Here is a 26,896-nt window from a genome sequence, read left to right as displayed (position 1 = left end):
AACGGTTATTACACTTTATATTCTTTAAGCTATGCTGTCATTTGTGGTTAATATAAAGTGTAGCCAAATTTGATAGTTGTAAAGTGTTTCAGCCTTTATCCAACAGCCCGGTAGGTCCTGTGAGTTTAGTCAGTAGGGATCATTTTGTATCAGCATACCTTGTTTTACTTAAGATCTCTGAAAAATTGAAGGCAAATATTTACATGTTGACTAGTATTGTAATTTCAAAGGGCCTTTCCTTTGATTTATGATTGATTTATACTTGGCAGTGATTCAAAACACTTCAAGTTTCTTTGCCTTTTCCAACCTCTGTTAAATATTTAATTAACTGAAAAATGAAGCATAAATGCATGAGAGGCAATTACTAAGAATTAAAATTTTACTTCTACATGTAGAAAGATTGTCAACACTAAGGGTTGAAACAGAAGTTATTTTCAGATGAGAAATGAGGTCTTAATACGTCAGGCATTCCTATTTCCTTTTAGCAACGTAAGATCAGACAGAAGAGACAATGTTAATCAGAGAGAATAGAAGATGAGGGAAAACAAACAAAAGCCATTCTATTTGTGAAGTATGACATGCACAAGGGGGGTTAGATTAAGTAAATTATTAATAGATTATGGTAAATACGTTTTCTTAATTGGAATGGAAATTTTCTTAACTGAAAAGGAGAAACCTTGGGAAGGTGGGTGGTATTAATGAAAGAAAAGATAATTGAGGTAGAATTTCCATGCAGTTTTGGTTACTGTGGCTTTGTAGTGTAGCTTGAAGTCAGGTAGCGTGATGCCTCCAGCTTTGTTCTTTTTGCTTAGGATTGTCTTGGTTATATGGGCTCTTTCTTGGTTCCATATGAAATTTAAAGTAGTTTTTTCTAGTTCTGTGAAGAAAGTCAATGGTAGCTTGATGGGAGACCACAGGAGGGGCAGAGTTGAGAACACGCAGTTCCTTCTCTCAGAGTTACCAATAAGATTGAAATATGTGGATGACAAGTAAATGTTCTCCCAAAAAGGAATTATCATAAAGTTACATGATTTTAGAGTCCAGTTATGTAAATATTTTGAAAAAATGTACGAATTTTCTATTTGTAATTATTAATGTTATACTTAAGAAAAATAGAATATTTTAAATGTATGTGAACAATTGAGTATTGTCATATTTTTAACCTATTTCTTAAATATGAATAATGCATATTCCTTATACTACAAGTGCGTGTTCATTGCCCTTCAATGATTGTTATCACCTGGCATTTCTTCTATCAAAAGATTTTAAAAACTATGTTGCTATTGACTATCATATCTTCTGATAAATTTTAGGACCTTGTGAGAAGGACTCTTTTTTGTCTTGTTCATCACTGTATCCTCAGTGCTTAACATTGTACCTGTCCTGTATAAATCAATTTTTTAATGAATAGAAATGCGAATGAGTCCTTAGTGGTTTGATTAAGCTCCTGAAATAACTTAAAACTGTATTTTAGGGCAAAATTTATTTTTGTCTGAATTTTGAAAGCAAGGGAATTTTTTAACCAAGGATTGGATAATTAAAAGGATTTATGATATGTTAAGTTGTTATATCAGTGAAGGGTTAACAAAAGCTTTTCCTCCTAAATGTGAGAATTTGACCTTTAATTAACTTTCTCGCCCTTTCCCTGGGAAAAAGATAAAGGTAGTCATGTCAACTACATTCCTAGGCAACATACTTATGGTAAGTGTAACCTCTACTTGGGAAATTACATCTAAACAAGGAGAACTATACATACTTGAAGGAAGATATAGCTCCCTGAGTGCAGTGGGCTTTGTAACTGAAACATCCACTATGGAACTAGCTCTGGAGCCATGAGGTAGGGATTGGCTCTGGTGGAAAGTAAGGTTTCTAAATCAGGTGTATTCCTTATCTACCTGAACTGTATTTCTGCTTGAACTCTTGCAAGAATACCACCAAAAAGGAACAGCTGATGCTGTCCTGCTGGCAGACTGTTATTCCTGTCCTCATCCTTCTGAATAGACTGATGCCGAGAGTATTTGATAGCAGTCTTGAGATTTTAAAGGTTTAGTTAACACAGGCAGACTCTGGTGAGCATGGCATTTAAGTCTTTGATGAGTCAGAATTTCAAACACAGAATGTTGGGATAGCCAAAAGACAAATGAAAAACACTTGTCCAGGAATCATTGACAAAAAGTTTTTAAGAACAGCTTTATTGCAATATAATTCATATACCACACAATTCATTCATTTGAAGTGCAGAATTCAATGAATTTTAGTCTATTTACAGCTAAGTGTAACTATTAGCATAATTGATTTTAGAACATTTTTGTCACCTCAAAAAGAAACCCCATACCCTTTTGCTCCATCCTCCTCCTATCTCCCTATATTCTGGGGACCAATACTACTTTCTCTCTGTCTAGATTAGCCTATTCTGGACATTTCATATAAATAGAATCATGTCATATGTGGCCTTTTATGAGTGGTTTCTTTTACTTGCATAATGTTTTCAATGTTCATCCATGTTGTGCCATCTATCAGCATTTCATTTATTTTTATGGTTGAATAACATTTCATTGTTTGATGTAGCACATTTTGTTTATTCATTCATCATTTGATGGATATTTGGGTTGTTTCAACCTTTTAGCTATTATAAATAATGCTGCCATGAACATTTGTGTACAAGTTTTTGTGTGGCCATATATTTTTATTTCTCTTGGCTAGATACCTAGTGGTGGAATTGCTGGGTCATATGGTAACTCCATTTTTAATTGTTTGAGGAATTGCCAGACTGTTTTTCAAAGTGGCTGCAGTATATTGCATTCCAATCAGCCATGTACAAGAGTTCCGATTTCTCTACCTCCTAGCCACCACTTGTTATTATCTGACTTTTTGGTCTAGCATCCTAGTAATATGAAGAAGTAGCACGTCGTGGTTTGGTTTGCATTTTGATGACTAATGATTTCAAATATCTTTTCATGTACTTGGTGGCCATTTGTATATCTTCCTGGGATAAATTTTGACAAGAATTTTTAGAAGACCTAGATGTGGGACAGTTCAGTGGCCTGCACTTTAGTGAAGTTATATCTGTGGTAATTACTTTTAGATGCCAGTTCTAAGAAAAACTAGGGAAGGGGAAATAAAGACAATTGAAAGGGGTAGGGAGAATTGAAAGCAGAGTTAATGAAGAGTTGGGAGAATGTAAGTGGCTTAGTGAGTATATTACAGCAGCAAATGACAGAGCAACTGACACAGTAGAGAAGGTAGTGGCAGTACAGGGGCTTAACCCAGAGATGGCATGAATCAGCCTTAAAGGGAGAGATGAGTATTTCTGTGATGTTTATGCTGAGGAAATTTTGAAAGATCATATTTATATATGCAAGCTCAGAAGCTTGCAGGGCTATTGTGAAAATCACACTAAATGCCAACAATTATAAAAGTATTCTGCTCATAGAAGGTGCTCCATCCATTAGGTTTTATCAGTCAGGATACAGTATTAGTAGAAATTCCACCCCATTCCTATACTATCTACATTTAAAGCCCAGAAAACAATATAATATTAATGATGAGTCCAAAAGATTAACAAAAAGATTAATTTTGTGTTGAGCACTGTTTTCTTTTTTATTACAGCTCTATTGAGGTATAATTGATAGACAAAAACTGCACATCTTTAATGTACACAGTTTGATGGATTTGGGCATGTACATATATCCATTATATCATCACCAGAATAATGGTAATGCATCCATCCACCACCTCCAAAAGTTTCCTGTGTCCCTTGTTGTTGTTTTTTTTTGTGATAATAACACTTACCATGGACCAGGAAGATATTACAATAATTGAAATAAGTTACAGAAGGACAAATACTACATAACTCTGCTTATATGAGATATTTTAAACAGTCAAATTTATAGAAGCAGAAATTAGAATAGTGGTAGTTAGTGGATAGGAGAAATAGATATTGTTCAATGGGTACAAAGTTAAAGTTAGCAATATAAATGAGTTCTAGGTACCTGTTGTACAACATAGTACCTACAGTTAATAATACAGACGGATGCATGTAGGGGTGTTTTTAAAAGCATTATAGTTATACATATTTTGGAAAGGTTTTGTGTTTTAAAAACCCATGCAGTAAAATTAGAGCTCAATTTATCAGAGTATATATAAAAATACAGTCTTCCAATTTATTCACACATAGAAGATAATAGAATCTCAATTTTGGAGGGGACCATATAGATCATTAGTCTAACCCACTGTCTGAACCTTTAGTCAATCATGTTGATGCAGAATATTTGAGGGACTTTTGTAATTTGCAGGTGCTACCTATGTTATCTCATGATTCCTTTCATGGAACCTGACAAATTTTTACAGTAGTTTGTTTGCTATATGTTATGTTCATTGGTCTTTATGGGATACCAATTATCTAATTGTCATATAACAGCAATACTATATTTAAAAACCAAATATAACAAATTATTGATTGCTACTTGTTAGTAAGTTTATTCTTCTATACCTAAAGATGTTATTCATTTCATTTCATATAAAATTTCTTCCTTATGTAGCTCAAATAAGCTCATGATTTTTTTCATGGAATCTGACAAATTTTACAGTAGTTTTGCTTGCTGTAATACACATTATGTTCATTGGTCTTTATGGGATACCAATTATCTAATTGTGATGTAACAGCAATACTATATTTAAAAACCAAATATGACAAATTTTGTTGTTATTCGTTAGTAAGTTTATTCTGTTATGCCTAAAAATGTTATTCATTTCATTGCATATATAATTTCTTCCTTGTGTAGCTCAAATATGAATAATTGCTGAAAGCAGTTAACTCGTCTGGATGCAATATACTTGTAATATTAGTTGAAAACAATTGCAAGTACTTGCTAAGATAATTAATATAGTGCATAATTATATGGCATCAATACTGCAAATAGAAAGCAAAATTACAGGTGTGAGTTTCTTATGTTATTTTCTTTTTGCTATTCTGTCTCACTTTCGAGATGGTTTTCTAAGTAGAATTTTGTAATGTAATGAAAATTGAAAGGCACAGTTATTTAACCAAAGCCCAATGTTGTTATGTTTCCTGAGACCAGGTGCTTTAAACTTTTTTGACAATATGTTACTTTTTCAGCTATTACATTTATATGTTGTCTTATTTTAAAATATTTTAACTGGATTTGATATGTTTTGTTTCATTATTTTCATGTTATTTTATAAAGTGCTAAATATTGAGTCCAGATTGAGTCCAGATTTCGTGTTATTTTATAAAGTACTATATATTGAGTTCAGTTTTATTTAATCTATCTATTAAATCATAAGGTGCATTCATAAGCAGGAGCATGTGTCCAGGTCCTTGCTTTTTTTGCCACTCTATGGGTCAAGGAGGAATAATAATACATAAATCTTAAATTAATAATACCAGATAGAAATCAGACCTTTAGAGGAAAGGTTAATCTAAGAGTCTTTTGAGTACTATTTAAGCAATACTTATATGATGTTGGAATAAGCAATAAATTTCAGCCACATGAATTTCACATTTGCAGGATATGATTTCTATCTAGCTTGCAATAAGTAGTTTTTTATACCCTTGATATTTCTGTACCACTACTCTTGCAAATACCATATCTGTTTTTAGAAATATGATGAGCAGAACTGGATTTAAGAACATGATTCTGCTGTTAGTTCTTCCATTGCAATTTTATTTCATCTAATAAATATTTATTTTCCTCTTGTTTCTCTATGTATTTGGATGGAGGCTTTTCCTCAAATTTTGGTTTTTTTATCCAGTTGTCTTCTATATAGAAATTTATTCCCTTTGCTTCTCTACCTTTTCCAGTTGGCCCAAAGTTTACTCCCCTGCACCCCCCAACACTTTCTTTTGGTTCTAACAGTAGATGAAAACTTTGATCCAATCATCCAATCATTTATGGATAGCTTCCTTTAATTTTCAGAGAGAATTCAGACTTGACTATGATAAAGCCTATTTTTAGGGAATAAATTTGGTCTAAGACTATCTATAAAGACGGACCCATAAGAAAAGTAAAATAATAGTTTGCTTTAAGAATAGAAAACATATTTTAATAATGTAAAAAAATTGAGAGATAATGCTCATCTTTTTCATTCTTGTTTAATGGATTAAGATGTTCAAAATTATGTATTTTTATAAGAAAAATACTTTTATTTTGCAAAGATATTTTTACTAAGTGGAAATTTGATGGGTTTATTGCATCCTGCCATAGGCCCATGACACCTTGAGGAATTTATTTGCTTGGTGTAACTAGTACCTGCTTGCTGTAGTTAGGTCTATGATAATATGAGTAATTTATCTACTTGGTGTAGTAATTTCCTTATAGCTCCAAACTTAGAGAGATTTAGTCTAATTTGTTATTATTGATTTTAGATAATAGGATCCTCATACTCATAGTGCAATGTATTCCGTGTAATGTGTAAATAGAAATACCCTGGCAAAATAATCTGTACAGGTTTCTTTGGATAAATAAACTTTAGCAAATGTTTTGATGACTTCTAATAAAAGAGTTTGTTTTACCATAAATTAAAGCATAATTCTTCAGTATACATGTGTTGCTGCCGCAACACGGTATATGATTCCTGATGGAAGAAGCCAGAAGCCATCATTCTCAGCAAACTAACACAGGAACAGAAAACCAATCATCTCTCACTCATAAGTGGGAGTTGAACAGTGAGAACACATGGACACAGGGAGGGAAACAACACACACCGGAGCCTTTCAATGCGTGAGAGGCAAGGGGAGGGAGAACATTAGGACAAATACCTAATGCATGCAGGGCTTAAAACCTAGATGATGGGTTGAGAGGTGCAGCAAACCACCATGGCACATGTACACATATGTAACAAACCTGCACATTCTGCACATGTATCCTGGAACTTAAAATAAAAACAAAACAAACAAACAAAAAAACATTTCTCATTTGGAAAATCACCCACCTAATTAACAGGGCATGAGGGAAGATTAGGGCTAGGAGAAGGCCACTCAAATCCTATGGTGCTTTGTTACCAAAACCCAAACAAAAACAGTTAACAAATCCTAGTTAAAACACTAATGCATACTTCTTGAGGACTTGTTCTTACTTCTTGGTGATGTAGTTCCCAGTAGTAATTCACTTCTCAGAGAGATTATTTTTACCAAAATGAAAAATCTAAATCAAGATATAGCCTCCTTTATTTATCTGTTGCTTTAAAGTCAGAGGACATGTCTTTACAGCTTCTTTGTGCTCATAGTTTTTCTAGATGGCTTAACTTAGTGAAATGCAGGGTTGTTGAAGTCCATAAAACAGTCAGAACTTAAGCTAAGGGGAGGCATTTTTATATATTTTTCAGGTTTTTTTCTTATGGTTTTCATATGTTGTTAAGATTTTGGCTTTAGTTGTAAAAAAGCTTGCCCCTGATTGCTCCAAAACAATAACATGTTGGGAAAAAAAAAACCTTAAGAATCAATAACACTCTGGAGTTAATACAGACATCATTGCCCTGTTTACCAAATGCATATGAGGTAATTCACATCAAAGAAATCAGAACAGATTGTGCTTTGAAAAATATTCTTGATATGAGAAAGAAGTGTTTTCTCAAAAGCCAGGCCAAAAAAAGATTTATAGAATATATGTAACAATTTTAAAATTCCCATTAGTCCATAACTTGATCATCCTGAAATGATTTTGTAAATAAAGCCTTCCAAGTTCCAATCATATTGAACAATCACTGCAACCAATAAGTTTATGTTACTTGAGTTCTGCTATAACACAATTTTTTCTCTCTGTGTGTATATGTGTGTATCTCTCTCTCTACCTCTGTATCACTTTGTCTAACAAACTCAAATGAAATAACAAAACTCTTCTGTAGAGTTTAGAGTTTTCAGTTTTTAATTCAAGGCTGTGGTTACGATAAATCTCTTCTAAAATTTTGTGACTGAAAAATCAATGCAAATTAACACTAGGAAAGGAGACATTCTCATTCGTTTCCCCCTCAAACTTGCAAAGTAATATAGGTCTAAACTATGTGTGAACTTTTTTTTTGATCTGGAACTTCTGGATCACTTAAGGAGATATGGCTATGTCAACATGATTATTAATATTTATTGCTGGATAGCCAGAGTTTTGGATGATGATGGTAGTTAGAGTTTTGAAGCACTGACTATACCATAAAGTATATCATTTTTCTAACTAAACTAAAACGTTTATTCTTGGGCTTTAACTTCTACAAGGTGCCATCCATTCCAAAATGCTATAAAATATCAACCCTCTTTACTTTGATTAATGATACATTGTCAAAGTGATGAATTCTTCTGGAGTGTAATTTGAAAGATAATATCATTCTAGGCAGAAAAAAAGTTTAGGTGAGAATTTAGAACAGTTACCAGATGAAATCCTACCATCATACAATGTAGTGAAGGATGTGGGGGAATCTGGAAATGCTGGCAGTAAATCACATCTTTTGGCTCTAGTTTAGTTTCTATCCTAGAGTGAGATATATGATTTACTATGTGCCTTGAAGGCTGTTTTGGTTTGATTTTAAAACATTTTTAACATGTAGAGCAGTTGCACAGGTAATTTTATACATTTTCAGTCTCCCCCTCCTCCTATTGTTACCTATTAGTACTTCACATTTAAATTTTTAGACTTAGAAAATGGAAATAAAACTATCTTTAGGTTGAGTTTTAACATTTGAAAATATTTTATTAATATATGGTACAGTGTTATGATACTTAATATGTATAGTTATCTATTTTAAATATTTTCTAAAAATAACCTTCATATTCTTATTCATTGGTTGTTACTCAAAATGATTATTGTTATATTATTAAATGAAAGGCAGTGTGTTTTCTTTTGTAAATCTAGATATGCTCTTTTAAGAAAAGACAAAGATTATAGGATATGCCCATTTAAGAAAAAAAGGTTATAGGATAAAAACTGTTAACAGTAGTTACTCTGGGGAGTACTATTTTGCTATAAACCAGATTTGTACCAAATACTGGCAGTTATTTAGATTGGCTGCTGATCTGAGTGTGACAATGTCCTAGATGAACTTTTTTTTTTTCTGAGATGGAGTCTCACTCTGTCACCCAGGATGGAGTGCGGTGGCACAATCTCGGCTCACTGCAACCTCCGCCACCCCAGTTCAAGCGACTCTCCTGCCTCAGCCTCCCGAATAGCTGAGACTACAGGCATGCAACACCATGTTCAGCTAATTTTTAGTATTTTTAGTAGGGATGGGGTTTCACCATTTTAGCCAGGCTGGTCTTGAACTCCTAACCTCAAGTGATCCTCCCACCTCGGCCTCACAAAGTGTTGGAATTACAGGCATGAGCCAATGTGCCCAGCCTAAATAAGCTTTTATCAGCTCATGTCAATATAATTAAGCTATAGTTATATTGATTCTTTAGCAATAAATGAACTTCAAATTTTAATCTATGTTATAATCCTCATTCTTTTAGATACCACTCACCTTTTCCCTGCAGTTCAAAAACTGTAAGTTAGCCGAAGTCACACAGCTTGTTATGTAGTGACCAAGTCTGGGTTGAAATTAAATCTGTTCAGTTCCAAACCCATGCTCATAGATATAAAATAAAACGTACTCTATGCTAGTAGGACCTATTTTCAGCAGAGAAGTATGCTTGAAAATAGGAGGAACCTCCATTTCTTAAATTTTTTATATGGTATGACTATGATTTATTTCTATATACTTGGTCAAATATAAAAATAAACAGGCAAAAATAAGTTAAAAGCAAAGAAACAAACAAAACTGAACCCCTTAATCCTTGCATATGCAATTGAATACAGAATTAAAGTTTTGTGAGTTTTTAAAGCTAAGAAAAATGTTCAAATCTGTTAGAGACAAAATTTAATATTTTCAGTTTTGGGAAATCAAAGGTAAAACACATCTTCTGTATCACAAAGACTAACATAAATCTAGTAGGGAAAAAGGTTAATTAATCTAGAATAGATAATTTCACTCTATTTCAAGTCGCGACTTTTTGTAGCCATTTGACTTTGGTGTAAGCTTTCTGAACTTGAAATTCCTTGTCTGTGTAATGGGAATCATAATATCTTTTCTCTTTCTTTGTATGATTGTTCTAAGATTAAGAAAAGTAAGGTATACATACACAGCCTTACAGTGGAGAAAAGTAATGTTTAAGTGTATGATGTTCTAGAAAAGAACATTTCCATTTATTTGTGTTGTATTGATTTCAGTTATGTACTAAATTAGCAGAACTTTAAGATATTCAAATATGGAATTCTATTTTATCAGTTACCTATGATGTTTATCTTATTTTTTAGCATAAACAATGTGGGTTTTTCCCTATTTCTGATTCTCTTAATATGCTACCTAAAAATGTTATAATAATTATTGTAACATTGATAGCAGGATTCATTTTAGGACAGAAATAATCTTTGTTTTGTGTTATTTAAATAAACATATATTTGAATGATAATTTTATATAAAATTAATCCTATAGCTTTTGATATTTTAAAAACATAAAATGAAAACCAAACATGGAACTAACTGCCTCTGAAATCTACAGACCTTTATTCTAGGACATTTTAAATCAGACTTAGGTTGGACTATTCTGTTTTAAAAATGTTGGTAAAACTACAGATGTTACTGAAAGAGTGAAGCATTACCATTGGCTTGAATTTCTTTTAAAAATAAAAGGACTATATAGGCCTATATAGGTTTTCTGAGAATCATTGGGAAAATTTGGAGCAGATTCCACAGGTTTGCATACAGACAGCAATATATATGCATAGGTCATGTTCGTCATTTTTCATAGGTATTTTATTAATTCAGTATGAAATAACACTAGTTAATTTGATGTTCACTGATATATTCCAGAATCAGACTGCAATGAATCTTAATAGATTTACAAATGTCATAACTGAAAAAGTTTCAATGTAATGTTAGCTATCTAAATTGGCAACTAGATGAAAATTTAAAAATAGGAGCATTTTCATGGCAGAGTACAAAATAATTATATCTGATCCCTGCTAAATTTTTCTTGTTTGGAGGATATTTGCTAAGAAATAAGAGCTACTTCCTGTCTTCCTCATGCCAAGTTCTCATAGAGCATCTGATGATTCCGAATCTTCCCCTGGAGTTTAATTAAACTCAGATGGGATCCTAAATCCTGCAGTCCCTAGGCAGACTCTGGTAGTTTCTGATAGAAAACCCTTCAGAGAATAGGGCCTTCCCCAAATTTTGCCAGTTCTTTGTCAGTCACTCTGGGAGCATGTGGAAAGTTTTTCTTTAAATCCCTTTTCTAAATTACTTATTTTAATTCTGTAGCTGTTTTCCCTCCCTGACACCTTATTTTTACCATATGCTATTTTTCCAGGAACTGTAGTAGCCATAAAATCATTAAAATATATATATTTTTTCCTTTTGTGAGCTTAAGTGGTATGATGAAATGTGAAATCAATATAGTTAGGGCTGGTAGAAATCTACGCAGGATATCAAGAGGGTAAAGAGGGTAAATACCGTGTACAGTTCAGGGGGTGCGTTGTACAAGGAAGGGTTCCTAGACTTGTAGGAGTAATAGTGTGAATACAGAAGGAGAAGCAAAAGCCTTCCAGGTAAAGATGATGGTAGAGGAGAGAAAGCCTCCCTAGTAAGTGAACCTCATGAGCAAGGCACAAAATGAGAAATGACTTGGAGTTTATTAAGGAACTACAGAGAGAATTGCTTCCTGATGTGCCCTTTTGGATAGTGAATGCTTTCTAAAGATGTTTTATCAGCAAGGAGTACTCATTACTGCTTATTCAGTCTCCTACTAGATTAGCTATATTTAGTTCTTTAGTTATGATGTGCACAAAATATCGCATCTATCTATTTGGGGTGTGCATAGTGGAAAGTTTATGAGTCATTAGATTTATACACACCTGAGGTCACTTCCTACCTCTGGCACCCACTCACCACTGTGACCAAGGGCAAGTTATTTAAACTCTCTGAGCTTTAGTTTCCTTTCTTTTTTTTTCTTTTTTTTGAGATAGAGTGTCGCTCTGTCACCAAGGCTGGAGTGCAGTGGCGTGATCTCAGCTTACTGCAACCTCCGCCTCCTGGGTTCAAGCGATTCTCCTGTCTCAGCCTCCCGAGTAGCGGAGACTACAGGCACACACCACCATGTCTGGCTAATTACTGTGTTTTTAGTAGAGATGTGGTTTCACCATGTTGGTCAGGCTGTCCTGGAACTCCTGACCTCCAAATGATCTGCCAGCCTCAGCCTCCCAAGGTGCTGAGACTACAGGAGGGAGCCACCACGCCCGGCCTATGTTTTAGTTTTCTTAATTCCTAAAACAGATAAAAATAGTTATATTTTAGAATTGCCTTGATGATTAAGTGATATATTGTTTTTAAGATGGTTTGAATTGTATGAGCCCAAACTAGTTCCCTCAGTAGATGGCAGCTGTCACTATTATACTTGTTGATACAAATGCCAATTTGTCTTTTTAAATATTAAATTGAATTTATTTAATTCTGGGAGTCATAGAGTAACACAAATATGAGTTAATGTATATAAATTATTTAGGTTATCATGTGAGGCTCTTTAATTATATTTTGTTACTTTTTTAACAGGCAAAATCTCAAATATTATTCAATGTATTGGATGTTGCCCATCAGTTTATAAAGGATGTTAATCCAGATGAACCCAAAGAGGAGAATAATTCTACAAAGGAAACCAGTAAAATTCAGCATAAACGCAAATCTGTTCTTCTCCAGAGGAGCAGCTCTGAGGTAAACTGAGGAAAATATAGTAGACATCTTCTGACATACGTAGCTATGGCAGGTGCCATTCATGTATTTAACTTGAGCTATAGAATTTCACCGATAATTTCATCACATTTTTATTTCATATGGATTTGTTCTTTATTAACCAAATACATCTTGACTATAAAAATCTTTTCAAGAAGATTGCTTTGATTCCACTGAACATTACTCTTTTTGATGAATGATCTTTTGACCATATGTCTTTCTGGACATTTTCATCCATGTCAGGAATTGGATGAGTATTTGGGGAAAACATTCTTTTAAAAAACCACAGTGCAATCTAACAATTTTATGTGAGTCAGGACTTCATTCAGAGAAACTAAAAATACAAAACCTTGCCAAGAGTTTTAAGTGACAGGCAATTGCAGTTATTTAAAACCAGATTTATACCAAATTCTGGCAGTTATTTAGATTGACTGCTGATCTGACAATGTGCTAGATAAGCTTTTATCAACTCATGTCTATATATTTATAATAGACATATTGATTCTTTAGCAAGAAATGAACTTCAAATTTTGATCTATGTTATAATCCTCATTCTTTTAGATGCCAGTCACCTTTTCCCTGCAGTCCAAAAACTGTAGCTTAGCTGAAGTCATGCTGCTTGTTATGTGTTGACCAACTTTGGGTTGAAGTTAAATCTGTTGTGTTCCAAACCCACGCTCATAGACATAAAAGAAAATGTGTTCTATGCTAGTAGGACCTATTTTCAGCAGAGGAAGTGTGCTTGAATTTTTCAGGAGTGTCAGCATATTTGTGTGGATTTTGCTTTCTAATAGACCTGTCAAGGACGTTTTGTGAAGAATCACTGCCTCCTAATTATAATAATAATGTATTGAAGACCAGACACTGCCCTAAATATTTTACACATTATCTCCTTTTGTCTTAATTATTCCTCTTTTTCAAATGAAAGAATAGTGGCAAGGAATAGTTTTTATAAATTGCCAAAGGTAGAATTGATCATGGAACTTAGATTTCAGCTCAGACCTTCTGACTTCAAATTTCCTGCATTTAACCATTATGCAGAGACTGTGGTTTTAAAAGTTTCTTCTTCATGCCTGCCTTTTCATCTAATTTATCCTATCAAAAATAAATCAGCAGCTAACTTTTATTGAACACCTTATGCTAGGCATTGTGCTTAATGCTTTACTTGCCTTATCTAATAATCACAATAACCATGTAAGGTTTGTGCTATTATTACCCCAATTTAACAGATAAGAAAGATGAGAGGTTAAGTAACTAGCCTTACTAGAAAGTGGTAGAGTAGCCTCCTCTGTGCTATTTATTAATCTTTACAACAGATACTTCTTCTTGTCTTCATAGGTAGCTATGCATACATTGTCTGCATCATTGTCTTAACTTAAAAACCATTAATTCAATGATTTCATCCAGGAGTGTATATTAAAATCAATTGGAGAAACATTAAAGAAATACATATGATCGAGTTCAGCATCTCCGTGGGTGGGGTTCAGACGTGTGTGTGTGTGTGTGTGTGTGTGTGTGTGTGTGTGTGTTTAACTCCTCAGTGATTCTGGTGAGTGTTCTTGTTGGGAGTCACTGCTATAGATGACAGAGTGCAAAATGAAGAGATAACCCCTTCATAGACTTAGTGTTCCTCTGTGCCGAAGAGTGGTGCTTCTCAAACTGTAATAAGCATCATAAGAATTGGAGATTGTTAAAAACTGGCATTCCTGGGTCTGTCACCAAATTTGGATTTTTAAAAATATTTACATCTGGGTTAGGGCTCAAGAGTCTGATTTTTAATTTAATGGCTAGAAGAGCCAAATGGTACCAATGCCTGATGCTTCTCTTATGGCCTTTTTAATGGATCAAAGCCAATGGCACATCCTTGGAAAGAGGTACAGTTCACGAAAGAGCTTACGTCTTATAAACTGAAACCTGGGTTTGAAATAATGATGCTGTTTTTCTTATAGCATTGTAATATTGGGCAAGTTACTTAGCTTTTTTGATCTTCTGTTTTCTCCTTTGGAAAGTGAGGATATTAAAACACATCATCTTACAGGGATATCATGTACTTACAGGGTAATGAATGTACAGCATTGAATTTCTATGTGCGTCTTCAAATTTCTTTTAGAATTGGGCAAGGTCATATTGGACTCTGAGTGGACGTGATATATGACAGTTTTGAGCTGAAACATTTAAGAGCTAATGTACAACCCTCCAGCTTTTTCTACCCTGCCACAGCTATGTGGAAGACAGGTATTCCAATGGCATAACTCCAATATGCAAATGTCTGACATCTCTGATTCATTGCTTGGAAGGAAACTTCCCTGGAGGGCTGCTGAAATTGCTGCATGTTGAAATCATTTTGTATTAAGCCGCTGAGTTTTCAATGCTTGTTCATTAGTGTAGCATGTATACGTAGATACACTGACATATTGCTTACTGGATACCAATACGTACCTTCTCACAAATACTCCTAAGACTCTACCTTTAAACTAAATTTATCCTGTCTTTTCCAAAACCTATAAATGTTATTGTTGGAGGCGCCCTACCTAGCTTTCCAAGCCAACAAAGGCAGTTATTTTCTGTAGTATTTTCACTTCCTCCTCTGCATATCCAATTAGTTACTGTATTAGTCTTCTCAGGCTGCCATAATAAAATACCTCCAACTGAGCGGTTTAAACAAGAGAAATTTATTTTCCACAGTTCTGTAGTCTAGAAGTCCCAGATAAAGTGCTGGCAATATTGGTTTCTGGTGAGGCTTTACTTCCTGGCTTGTAGATCGCTGCCTTCTTGCTGTGTTCTTACATGGCCTTTCTTCTGTATGCACATGCATACGGAAGGGAAGAGAGAGAGAGAGAGAGAAAGAGAAAGAGAGGAGAGAGAAGAGATATATGATGTCTTTTCTTCTTCTTCTTCTTCTCATTTATTTATTTGAGACAGAGTCTTGTTCTGTTGCCCAGGTTAGAGTGTAGTGGTGTGAACTCAGCTCACTGCAACCTCTTCCCATGCTCAAACGTTCCTCCCACCACAGCCTCCTGTGTAGCTGGGACCACAAGTGCATACCACCATGTCCAACTATCTCCCTCTTCTTAACAGGATACCAGTCCTATTAGATTAAGGCCTCAACTTCATGATCTCATTTAACCTCAATTACCTCCTTATAGGCCCTATCTCAAAATATAGTCACAGTGGGGGTTAGGGCTTGAACATATGAATTTGCTCAGGGAGATGCAATTCAGTCCACAATAGTTATCATGTCGCATATAGGCTACCAGCTAAAAACTCTTGAATGTTTTGTCATTTATTCTATCCTTATTGCTCTTTTAGATACTACAATTTCTTCTTTAAAAAAAAGGTTTATAAATGGAAAGCGCATTTCATTCTCTTCTAGGAGTCAGGCAACCCTTCTGGTTTTGTATGTATTTTTTACACAAATGTTAATATGTTTTCTCTACAAACATGTTTGTTCTGCATTTTTTTCACTTAACTTTGTAGTTTTTGTATCCATATAAGTACATTCTACAACCTTCTCATTCTATGTAGTGGCTGTAAAATACTCCATTTATTGGATGTGAAAAGACTTTTAAAAATCTATCTTCCACTGATCAGCATTTATGCTGTTTCAGTCTTTTGGCAGTATATGCTAAAATATAAAGTATAATTTTGAATAATGTGGTTTTACACAGATATAAGTATATCAGTATGATAAAATCCTGAAACTCCTAGATAAAAAATTATGCATTTGTAATGTTGGTCAATGTGGGCAAATGTCTGTAACATTTTAATTAGTTTCCTTGCAGCCAAACACACTATTTTCTAATTTCCCTCTCTTTGCCACACTGGTATATGAGACTTTACAATGGTTTTACATGTCCAACGGGTTTAAGCTCCTCTGTGCAGCAGGCAGAGCCCTTTATATTCTTCCCCTGCTTCCTTTCTACCCTTTATATTTTCTCATTCTTTACTTTTTGCTACATCAATGCAAACTACTTATAGTTCCATGCCACCAATGCTGTTTGATTCCCATGTCCTAGCATACATACCATTTCCTTTCTCTGGAATGCTGTCTTTGGCACTTTTTGCTTATGGAATTCTTGTTTTATCTTTCAAAATCCAATTCAGACATCATTTCCCCTGAGTTTTACCTGCTTCTTGCACCTTTTTCTGCTGTGGACTTATTAACCTGTGTTTCTGTGGCCAACGGTTAGCATAGTGTCTAGAGTCTGACATGTCCTCAGATACTTTTTGCTCATATTTAAAATTTTTTATATACATCTTTAGCAATATACCCTGAATTGTGCTCTAACAAGCTGCCTGTTTATTTTTCAATTGTGGACTCAACATAGAGATTTATACTCTCATGTCTTAAAAGATACACATGGATATTTAGCAATTTGACCAGTGTAGGTAATCCACATTTGATAATTCAGCCACTGGTGTGGGTTTTACTTTGCTTGGTTTTCCTAATGTGGCTGTTCTCTCTGATTCAGTGCATAGCTTCCAAATACTACCTTCATTTTCTTGTGTGCTTGGACTGGATTTATATTTTGTACTGAATTCATCTCTCCACAACCATCATTAATCTGAGGAGCATGCATTGTATTACATGCATTGATGAACTTCTTCATTCATTCCACTAGCTTTTAATGAACACTTACTTTGTGCCAGGCACAGCTCTTGGCACTAAGAAAAAAGACAAAATCCACAACTTCATTATATACTAATGGGGAAAGATAGGCAATAAATAAACATATAGAATAAAGTCATACAGGAGTAAGTAATGGGAAGAAGAATAAAACAGTTAAGGAATTATTAAATGGGGGAAAGGGGGCCTATTAGTTTTAGAATTGGTAGTGAGGAAGTCTCTGAGTAGGTGATATTTGAGCATTTCATTGAGTCAACGAAATGAGGGAATGTCTATGTAAAGATATGGAGAAGGCTCATTTCAGGCACTGGGTATAGCTAGTACAAGGCCCTGAAGAGGAAATGTGCTTGATGGGTTCTCAGAACTGCAAGAATGTGAGACTAGCTGGTGCAGGGCGAATGAAAGGAGAATGGAAGGAGGTAAAGTAAAAGGCAAGGAAATATAAGGTTGTGTAGGGCGGTGTAAGTCCTGGTAGGAACTTTGGGTTTTATAGACAGTCAACAGAGAGTTTTGAGCAGGGGAATGTCTGATCAGATTTACATTAAAAAAACAAACAAACAAAAAACCCTGTTTTTTTGATATGAGTAGGTTGCGGGGAGTAGGAGATTGGAGGCATAGGGAGAATGGATACAAGGCAATTGTACCTTTACAGAGAGAACACTGGTGAACAGCGTAATGATAAGTAATTAGTTCTGTAGGCTCTCATCTTCATAATTTCTCAAGAGACCACTTGTAATTGCCAACAGAGTTTTAAAGAACAGAGTAAAGCCTATAAATAAGCACAACTTAAAAATATTCTAAGTTTAAAAAGCCTGATTTGTAATGACTAATAATTAGTTCTACCTGTATTTAAAAACACAGAAATTTTTTTATTAAAACAATTTTTGTGGGTAAATGCACAAAATTTAATAAAGCATGCCTATATCCTTTTAATTAGGTAGAAATTACAAAGACGAAAATAGCAGAATGTACAAAACCAAGAGAGAGTCTGTTGTGTGAAGGGTCATTCGATGAAGAAACTTCTGCACAGTCCTTTCAGGAAGTGTTAAGTCAATGGAGAACCGGAAATCATGATGGCAAGAAGAAACAGAATTTACATGCAGCAGCAAAAGGTATGGCTTTTTTTTTTTTTTTTTTTTTTTTTTGAGACAGAGTGTCCCTTTGTTGCTCAGGCTGGAATGCAGTGGCGTCATCTTGGCTTACTGCAACCTCCACCTTCCAGGTTCAAGTAATTCTCCTGCCTCAGCCTTCTGAGTAGCTGGGATTACAAGTGCATGCCACCATGCCTGGCTAATTTTTGTATTTTTAGTAAAGATGGGGTTTTGCCATGTTGGGCAGGCTGGTCTCAAACTCCTGACCTCCTGACCCGCCTGCCTCAGCCTCCCAAAGTGCTGGGACTACAGACATGAGCCACCACACCTGGCCGGTATGGCTATTTTTAAAACATGAATGTTTTAAAATGTAGTTGACTTTAGTTTATTTACCTCCATTCTCTGTGAATAGAAATGTGATGTTCAAAATCTATAAACACTGGGATGGCAGTTTGCTATAACTCCTCAAAGGAGTATGCACTGTGTGATCATTGGTGAGTGGTTTAATATTTATAGGCCCTGAATTGGGCACTAGGGGGATTTGCATTTGTTTTCTATGTACATTCAGACTGTCAAGTGAATGGATAATTGGATTCTTTCAGTTCTTCTTCTAGTAGAAATTTTTGCCAGGACAACTATTGCTTTTTTGAGCAGTAATTGTAACACATAAAATGAGAGAGTCTGTGAGATAAAGAAGAATTTCATTTTTTAGAATATTTGACTTAAAAACACAATTTTAAAGACCACTATGAACTTCAGGAGAAGAATTGATTTGTGTTCTCATTGTTTTTGTTTCTTTTTGAACTACTTTTTGTTCTTTTTTTTTTTTTTATAATTTCGCTCCTACATTCTAGACATTGATGATCTAGATGACTGAACAGTATGTTTAAGTTTCCCAGTATGTCTTGAGGAAAACCGTAAGTTTTGAAAGTATTCAATTTATTAATTTTATTACTCAGAATCTTGTAGTGTCTTCTAATTGCTTTCCATTTAATATAAAATGTTAGACAATAAATTTCAATCATGTATCTTGCTTGCCGATTTTACTATTTTTATTTCATTCTTTTCCAGTGGAGAAACTCTTCTGATTATTACACTTTTATTACACAGTGTAATTTCTAATCTCAAAGTATCACACATTGTCTTCTAATTATAATTAAACTTTTAAATAAATTTTCTTCAAGTATTTTTCTACATTTCTTTATTACACATCAGTTTCATTGACATTTTCAAGACATTAGTTGGATGCTGTCTTCTTAGTAGTTTATATCTCAGTATACAGCTCATTTCTCATTGGCTGTGTTATTTTATATGCTTTATACTTGCTACTTCATGCGATATTTTTTTTTACTTGTCAACCCTGAAAAGTGCTAATTATTCTATAGAAATACTTCTTTGTCTACTTTGAAAGCCGTAGTATTTAAAATAATACTGTACCGAGTTGAAAAGTCACCAGATCAGAAGTATAATTCTTTTCAAATTTGTTCTCCATAATGGAAATAACCATATGATAAAATAATGAATGCTTATTTTAAAAGATTTGTTTATAACAAAAAGTTACCAAGAAGAAAACGAAAATAGCTCAGTTTCATCATATAGAGAAAATCCATGTTAACATTTTGGTACATGTTTTTCAATAACCATAGTTATGTACACACACATGCTCACACACAAAAAATGAAGTAACACTAAATACTATTAGTTAACTTGCATTTTCACTGAGATTCTGTAATGGGCAACTGGCCATCTAAATAGAGATATACACAATCATTTGTAACTCTTGTAGAGTATTCTATATGGCATGATTTAATCAGACATTTATTGATGGATATTTTATTTCTAATTCCCAGTATTTAAAAGATATTATGATGGGCATCTTAGCTATTTGTGCACTTACATATTTACCTTAAAATAAATTTCTAAATATAGAAATGTTACCTCAGTGGTGACTTGTTTTATAAAATTTTAATGAATATTGTCAAACTGGCCTCCAAAAAGATTACTGTGTTGGTTGTACTCTCACTGGTAGAGTGTGACATGACTATTTTCCCGCATTTTCTAGTTCTTTAACTTTAACCAGTTGGGTTGACAATAAATTATTATCATTATTGCTGGCTTTTTACTGTTATTTGTGAAGTAGACAATATTGGCTATTTTTGTCATTACCTTTTGTTTTTATTATTTGCTAATATTTGGGCACAAGTAATGTTTTACATATTAGAGGTATACAACATTACTCTCAATAATAATTCTATCAGCGAATATTGAGTACACGCTATGTGGTGGGGGGGCAAATGATGTGCAAAAACAGTAGCAACCTTGTCTGGAACTTACAGCCTAAGTGGAGGTCAAAAAAATCAATCAAATGATTAGTATAATTTGGATGAAGAAGTGCAATGCCCACGTCCATACCAGGTGTTATGGTTTGGCTGTGTCCCCACTGAAATCTCCTCTTGAATTGTAGCTCCCATAATTTCCATGTGTTGTGGGAGGGACCCGGTGAGAGATAATTGAATCATGGGAGTGGGTCTTTCCTGTGCTGTTCTCATGATAGTGAATACGTCTCACAAGATATGATGGTTTTATAAATGGGAGTTCCCTGCACAAGCTCTCTCTTGCCCACCACCATGTAAGAAGTCTCTTTGCTCTTCCTTTGTCTTCTGCCATGATTATGAGGCCTCCCCAGCCATGTAGAACTGTGAATCAATTAAACCTCTTTCCTTTATAAATGACCCAGTCTCGGGTATATCTTCATTAGCAGCGTGAGAACAGATTAATATACCAAATGAAAATAGCAGGCACTGCCTCTTTTTAACTGTATCACACAAGTTTGGAAAGCAAGTAGAAGAAGACATTTAACAGTGTTAGATTAAGAAATAAAAAACAAATCAGATTAGATGAGATTGTGTTTATCAATATAGATGTACAGGATTTGGATCTTAGTATTTTGTCTCAAGCACTTCAGGAATGGCAGTAACAATGGGGCGGGTTGGTTAATTGAAAACTGGACTTGATTTTAAAGTTTATGAGATTGAGATGCTGTAATTTTCCTGCCATTTTGTAGAAGAAGAAGTTGGAAGGTTTTGGGAGATAGGAATTTTGGAACCGATAATGTGAAACCTACTTAGCTGTCATTACCAAGGCATTAAGCACCGTAATACTTAAAAATGTTTGTTGTGGCCTTCCTCTATAGGCTGAAGATGACTGGAGGGGAATGCTTCAATGGGACCAAGCATCCTGATTTCAAAGAATGGAAATGATAGAGGCCAGGTGTTGGCACACAATCTTCAAAATTATGATGAAAAAATTACCGAAGAAAGGGTCAAGGAAGAGCAGTGATCAGTGTTTCAATTCACAGAGATTTCTGATGATAATTGGTGTACCTAGGAATGAAAAAGTCATGCAGCCTACTGTTTTACCTATAGTAGAAGAAAATTTCTGTTTAATGGGCAGAGAGCCGGCTTCGGCCACCATATTGAGGATTCAGTTTTTTATGAAGTCCCCAGACCTAAGCCAGGTCACAGCTCTGGAATCCCTTAATTGAGAAAGAGACTGGGTCTTCTGGCTTATGTCTGTAATTTCAGCACTTTAGGAGGCCAGGAGGTTAAGACCAACAACCTGGGCAATGTAGTGAGACCTCATCTCTACACAAAATTTAAAGAAAAGTCATACATGATAATGTGAACCTATAGTCCTAGTTACGTGGGAGGCTGAGGGTCAACAATTACCTGAGCATAGAATTTTGAAGTTACAGTGAGCTGTGATCGCGCCACTGCACTCCACCCTGGGTGACAATGTGAGAGCCTATCACAAAGAAAAAAAAGAATTTTGTTTGCTTTCCATTATTACTAACATTTAATATTGTGAGATTTAAAAATTTTTGCTTGTCTAATAGAGATGATTTTGTGGACCTCTTATTACAAATGACATGAAACATCTTTTCACACATTTCTTGACCATTCAGCTTAGTAGTATGCTTTAAATTTCTAGTTTTCTAGTTATTTCTGTTATTGATTTTTAATTTGGTTTTATTTTAGTATTCTAAAATATTTCCTTCTATGTGAAAGGCAGGTACTTTCAATGGTCTAGAAAGTTCTATGTAATCTGAAGTCCATTATCTCAGAGATCTCATCTCCTGTTACTCTCCTGCAGGCATGGCTGGTTTAGTTTCAGCCACTCTTGACTTCTGGCCGTTCTTCACATGCTTCAGGCATACTTTCCCTTTAGGACTTTTGCACTATCTATTAAGGAAAACACCCATGATCCCATCAATTTGAGGATGGAGAATCTTATGCACATTCTTACACAATGTAGCCAGTGAATCATGAAAGAAGGGAGCAAATAAAAACATAAGTTACATACCTTATTTGGCATTTCCCAGGGAGCCATGCCTCATAAATCCATAGGTTTGTTTACGACAAGCCATTCTAAACAAGAGCTAGCATTTTAAATACACCATATAGCTAAAGAGTCTCCTTCCAGCAAATATTATTAATTCATTTTCCTGTAAGCCTAGTTATCAACATATTCACAAACAAATTAATCCAGGTCACCTCCCATCTTTATTTCTTGGGAATGTGCCCATTGGTAAGGGAGAAAAGTGAATCACAGGCCAGCTGCTTTATCTTCTTCCTCCTCCATCATCCTTCTGTGTTTAGAGTTTATATCTCAAGCACAGTGGCTCTTCTCTAACATCTAGACAGAAAAAAAGAAAAGAGTTCTTTTTTTCTTTTTTTCCCTTTTAGCTCTCCTGTCAAGAAATCTTGTTTCAAAATGAAAAGGGGGACTCATAGTGGAGGCATTTCTTTTCTCTCATGACTTGCTCATGTCCTTAACTCTGCTCTTTCAGTTCAAGGGATTCTGATCAGTGTTTTCCCAAACTTTTTCCAATTGCTTTCTTCAACACTGCTCTACTCTTTGAGAAGAATAGAAGTGGGATTCCTTACTTTATTTTTACTTTAATTTGTTTCCATTGCTGGCCCGTGGCTGTTTCTAGCAGTTAATCATTGAAGTCTACAATATGAGGCTGGGACACCCTCTAGCCTTAGTTTATAAAAAAATGTTTTTCCCATCTTTACTATTTCCCTTGATTCTCCTACATTTTTTTCCCCCTGTGATGTTCAGTTTGGAGACAGGAGCGATACGTGGGAGGGTGGAGAGACTAGTAATCCTAGATTTACACTGCTTTCTTTCCCAGATATCTTCATCAGTTTTAAATATCTCTGAATAGCGATTTTAATTTAGTAGTGCTTCAGAAATATCTTAAACATCTGGAAGTAAATTACCATGTAGATATAAATTTGTGAAGAAAATTATCTCCTCCAGATGTCATTGTGAATTATTTATTTCCTGTTTCTCATAATGTGTAAATATTGTTGTCAGTGGCTATAATACTTTATACATGTGTGTATTATACCTTTATGTATGTGTTTATACAATGTACAATGAATGTTTGTATTTATAATTTTCATTTAAAAGAATGAGTTGCTTTAACAAACCTTCTGAATCATAAGATCCCTTCATTTCAAGAGATTGTTGAAGAAAACTGTCTATCCAGTCACTTAATAAATTACCAATATTTAATGCTTTTGCATTATTTAAACCTTAACCTATTGATTGTATAAGTAAATATTAAAGCATATATGCCTCAAAAATGACGAGTTCTACATCTTAAGAGAAGATATGGTAATTTGTAAACTTGCTTATATTAATTATGCACATTGTGTTTATTTTTACAGATTCATTGGAAGAATGTGAAGTACAGACTAATCTGAAAATTTGGAGAGAACCACTTAATAGTGAACTTAAAGAAGACATTCTATCCTACATGGAAAAATTATGGCTTAAAAAACACAGGAGGTATTTTCTGGAATTATAATACTATTAGGAAATATGAAAGTTATTTATGTTTCTTTCTTGTATGACATGCCTTCCTATAGCAATTTTATATGTATATTTCATATTTGCATATATAATTTAAAAGCAAGATTAAATCCCTGTGAAGTTGCTGTTCCAATAAGAATTTTTATTGTATTTATGCATATGATGCATCATTAATTTAGAGTTTTCCTTGAGAAATGGAAATGCGTATATGAGGAAAATGCACAAATACAGAAAAGAATTTAAGAATAATAATAAAAATAATGTGATAAATGAAAGATTGCTTTGAGAAGACACCAGTTTTTTATATTAGCATTTACATTTGAGACTATAATTTTCAGAATCTAGTTTTAAATTAATTAAACCTTTTTCTAATTTTATTAATAGTAATTAAATATACTTTTTTCAAAGAGATATCACCAGATACAATCAGCTAGAAACTGTGGCAAAATATGGGTAATTTTTTTCGTAGATCTGAAGTGAGGCCTGAGAATCTGTATTTCTGAATTTCTAATCGCTCCCAGGTGATACTGGTTGGATGAGGCTGGCCTCTTGTCTTTTTTTGAGGTGCAAGTTGTTGGAGGAGCTCTCTAGAATTTGCCTGAGAAGTGGCCATCACACCCTTGCTTCACCTTCAGTTATGCAAAACCATCTCCCAAGGTAGCCCATTCCATCTGTGGAAGAGATATTCATTGAACTGTAACCTGTTTCCAGCTCGTTTCTAAACTTGGTTCTAATTCTACCTATTAAGCCCATACAGATAAAATCTAATTTCTCTTCTCCGTGGTATCTCTTCAGATTTTTGAAATCAGCCCTCATGTTTCCCGTGAAGCCTCTGCTAGATAGGTTAATACCTGCACCACCACTCACCTTCAACTGTTTTTAATGTGCTAGATTTTTTTTCTTTTGGATTATTTTGAAAAGAAGATATACAGATGGGTTTCAAAATAACACAAAGAATTCCCAAATAACATTCACTCAGCTTTCTCTAATGGTAACATCTTACATAAACATAGTGCATATCAAAACCAGGAAATTGACATAGGGACAATATTATTGACAACTGTACATTTTACTTTAGTTTTGTCATCAGTGTTTTCACTATTATCCTCACTCCGTTCCAGGATCCAGTCCAGGATTACACATTGTATTTTTTGTCATATCTCCTTATCCATTACAGTTCTTCAGTTTTTCCCTGCCTTTCATGACCTTAACACTTTTGAAGAGTACTTGCCAGGTGTTTCATAGAATGTACTCAATTTGGGCCTGTCTGATGTTTTTTCATAATTAGATTGAGGTTATACACTGTGAGGAAAAATACCACAGAGAGTATGTGTCCTTCTCAGTGCGTGACATTCTGGGATCATGATGTCAGTATATCTTATTACAGATGATGTTAACCTTGATCACATAGTTAGGGTGGTGCTAAGTTTCTCCACTGTAAAATCACTACTTTCCCTTTATAATTGATAAATATTTTAGAGGAGACACATTGAGATGATACATCAACTCTGTTTTCCCTTAAACTTTCACCTACTAATTTTAGAATTTGTGAGTGAATTTTGCCTGCAGCAGTTAGTACTCTCCTGCTCTATTGCTGATATTCTATTTCCTTTGTTCCTTCTAAATTTATTAGTTGGAATTCTTCTTAAAAGAAGTGTTCCTTCGCCCACTTTTATTACTTTTTATTTATGTGAACTCGTGAATATTTATTTTATTTTGGGGATTGATATCTAATATTATTGTTATTTATTTTGCAACTCAAATTGTTTCTGCTTTGGCCATTGTGGACTCTCTCGGGTTGACTCTTCCATCCTTTTGACTTGTTGTCATCATTTTTTTTTTGGTTAGTTTGCTTTGAACATCTCTTTTTTCTGGAACTCAAGATGCATTTTCCCTGCCCCAGCCAAGGAATTGTTTTTCCAGAACATACTGATACCCTTTATTGGAGAATGGTGCTCAGAAACAAAGATCTGGACTGTAGGTGTGGTCATTACTATTCTGGTGCCACAATTCTAGGCCTTCTCAGAGGAAGAAACCGGGAAGTACGCACACACACACACACACACAAATCCACATACACACATATGAATCTTTTTCTGTATCTATCCATCTGGATATCTATTAAAGTAACATGCATTCACACTCAGGCATTCCGAATCCAAACCAGCATCACATGATTCATTTCCATTCTACCTTTGCTTATTTGACAAATTTCTTTCACCTACAGTGAGAAACTTAGCTTTCATTATCTATAATATACTTATTAATTAGCCCTAAAATATATATGTATGTATACATACAGTAGTTTCAGAATCACAAATATCACTGAGAGAAACAAGGGACAATTAATTTCAAAATTACTATTAATAATATCACTGAAAGAAACAAATTTTCCACCTAGAGTACAGTCTTTGTGTGTCACGCTTTTATCTGTAGCCTATGGTATCTAGGCCAAACCATGTTTTCCAACATCACTTTGGCCATAGTGCCCATTTCTTTCTCACCTCCTTTAAGGTTGGTATGA

At 34.4% G+C, this 26,896-nt stretch overlaps 1 protein-coding gene across 1 annotated transcript in view; it reads left to right on the top strand.

The window, feature by feature from the left end:
* The window catches only part of ZBBX (zinc finger B-box domain containing), a 135,387-nt gene that overhangs the window by 33,533 nt on the left and 74,958 nt on the right, over window positions 1–26,896 (top strand). Inside the window, exons 8-10 of the mRNA XM_054482754.1 lie at window positions 12,595–12,753; window positions 18,336–18,510; window positions 24,228–24,348. Coding sequence (XP_054338729.1) covers window positions 12,595–12,753; window positions 18,336–18,510; window positions 24,228–24,348 — 455 coding nt within the window. The remainder of the gene's footprint in view (window positions 1–12,594; window positions 12,754–18,335; window positions 18,511–24,227; window positions 24,349–26,896) is intronic.

This window comes from Pongo pygmaeus, chromosome 2 (genome assembly GCF_028885625.2).
Source record: "Pongo pygmaeus isolate AG05252 chromosome 2, NHGRI_mPonPyg2-v2.0_pri, whole genome shotgun sequence".
Lineage (NCBI taxonomy): Eukaryota > Metazoa > Chordata > Mammalia > Primates > Hominidae > Pongo > Pongo pygmaeus.
The sequence above is the reverse complement of the archived record's forward strand: the minus strand, read 5'-3'. Positions and strand labels throughout refer to the sequence as shown.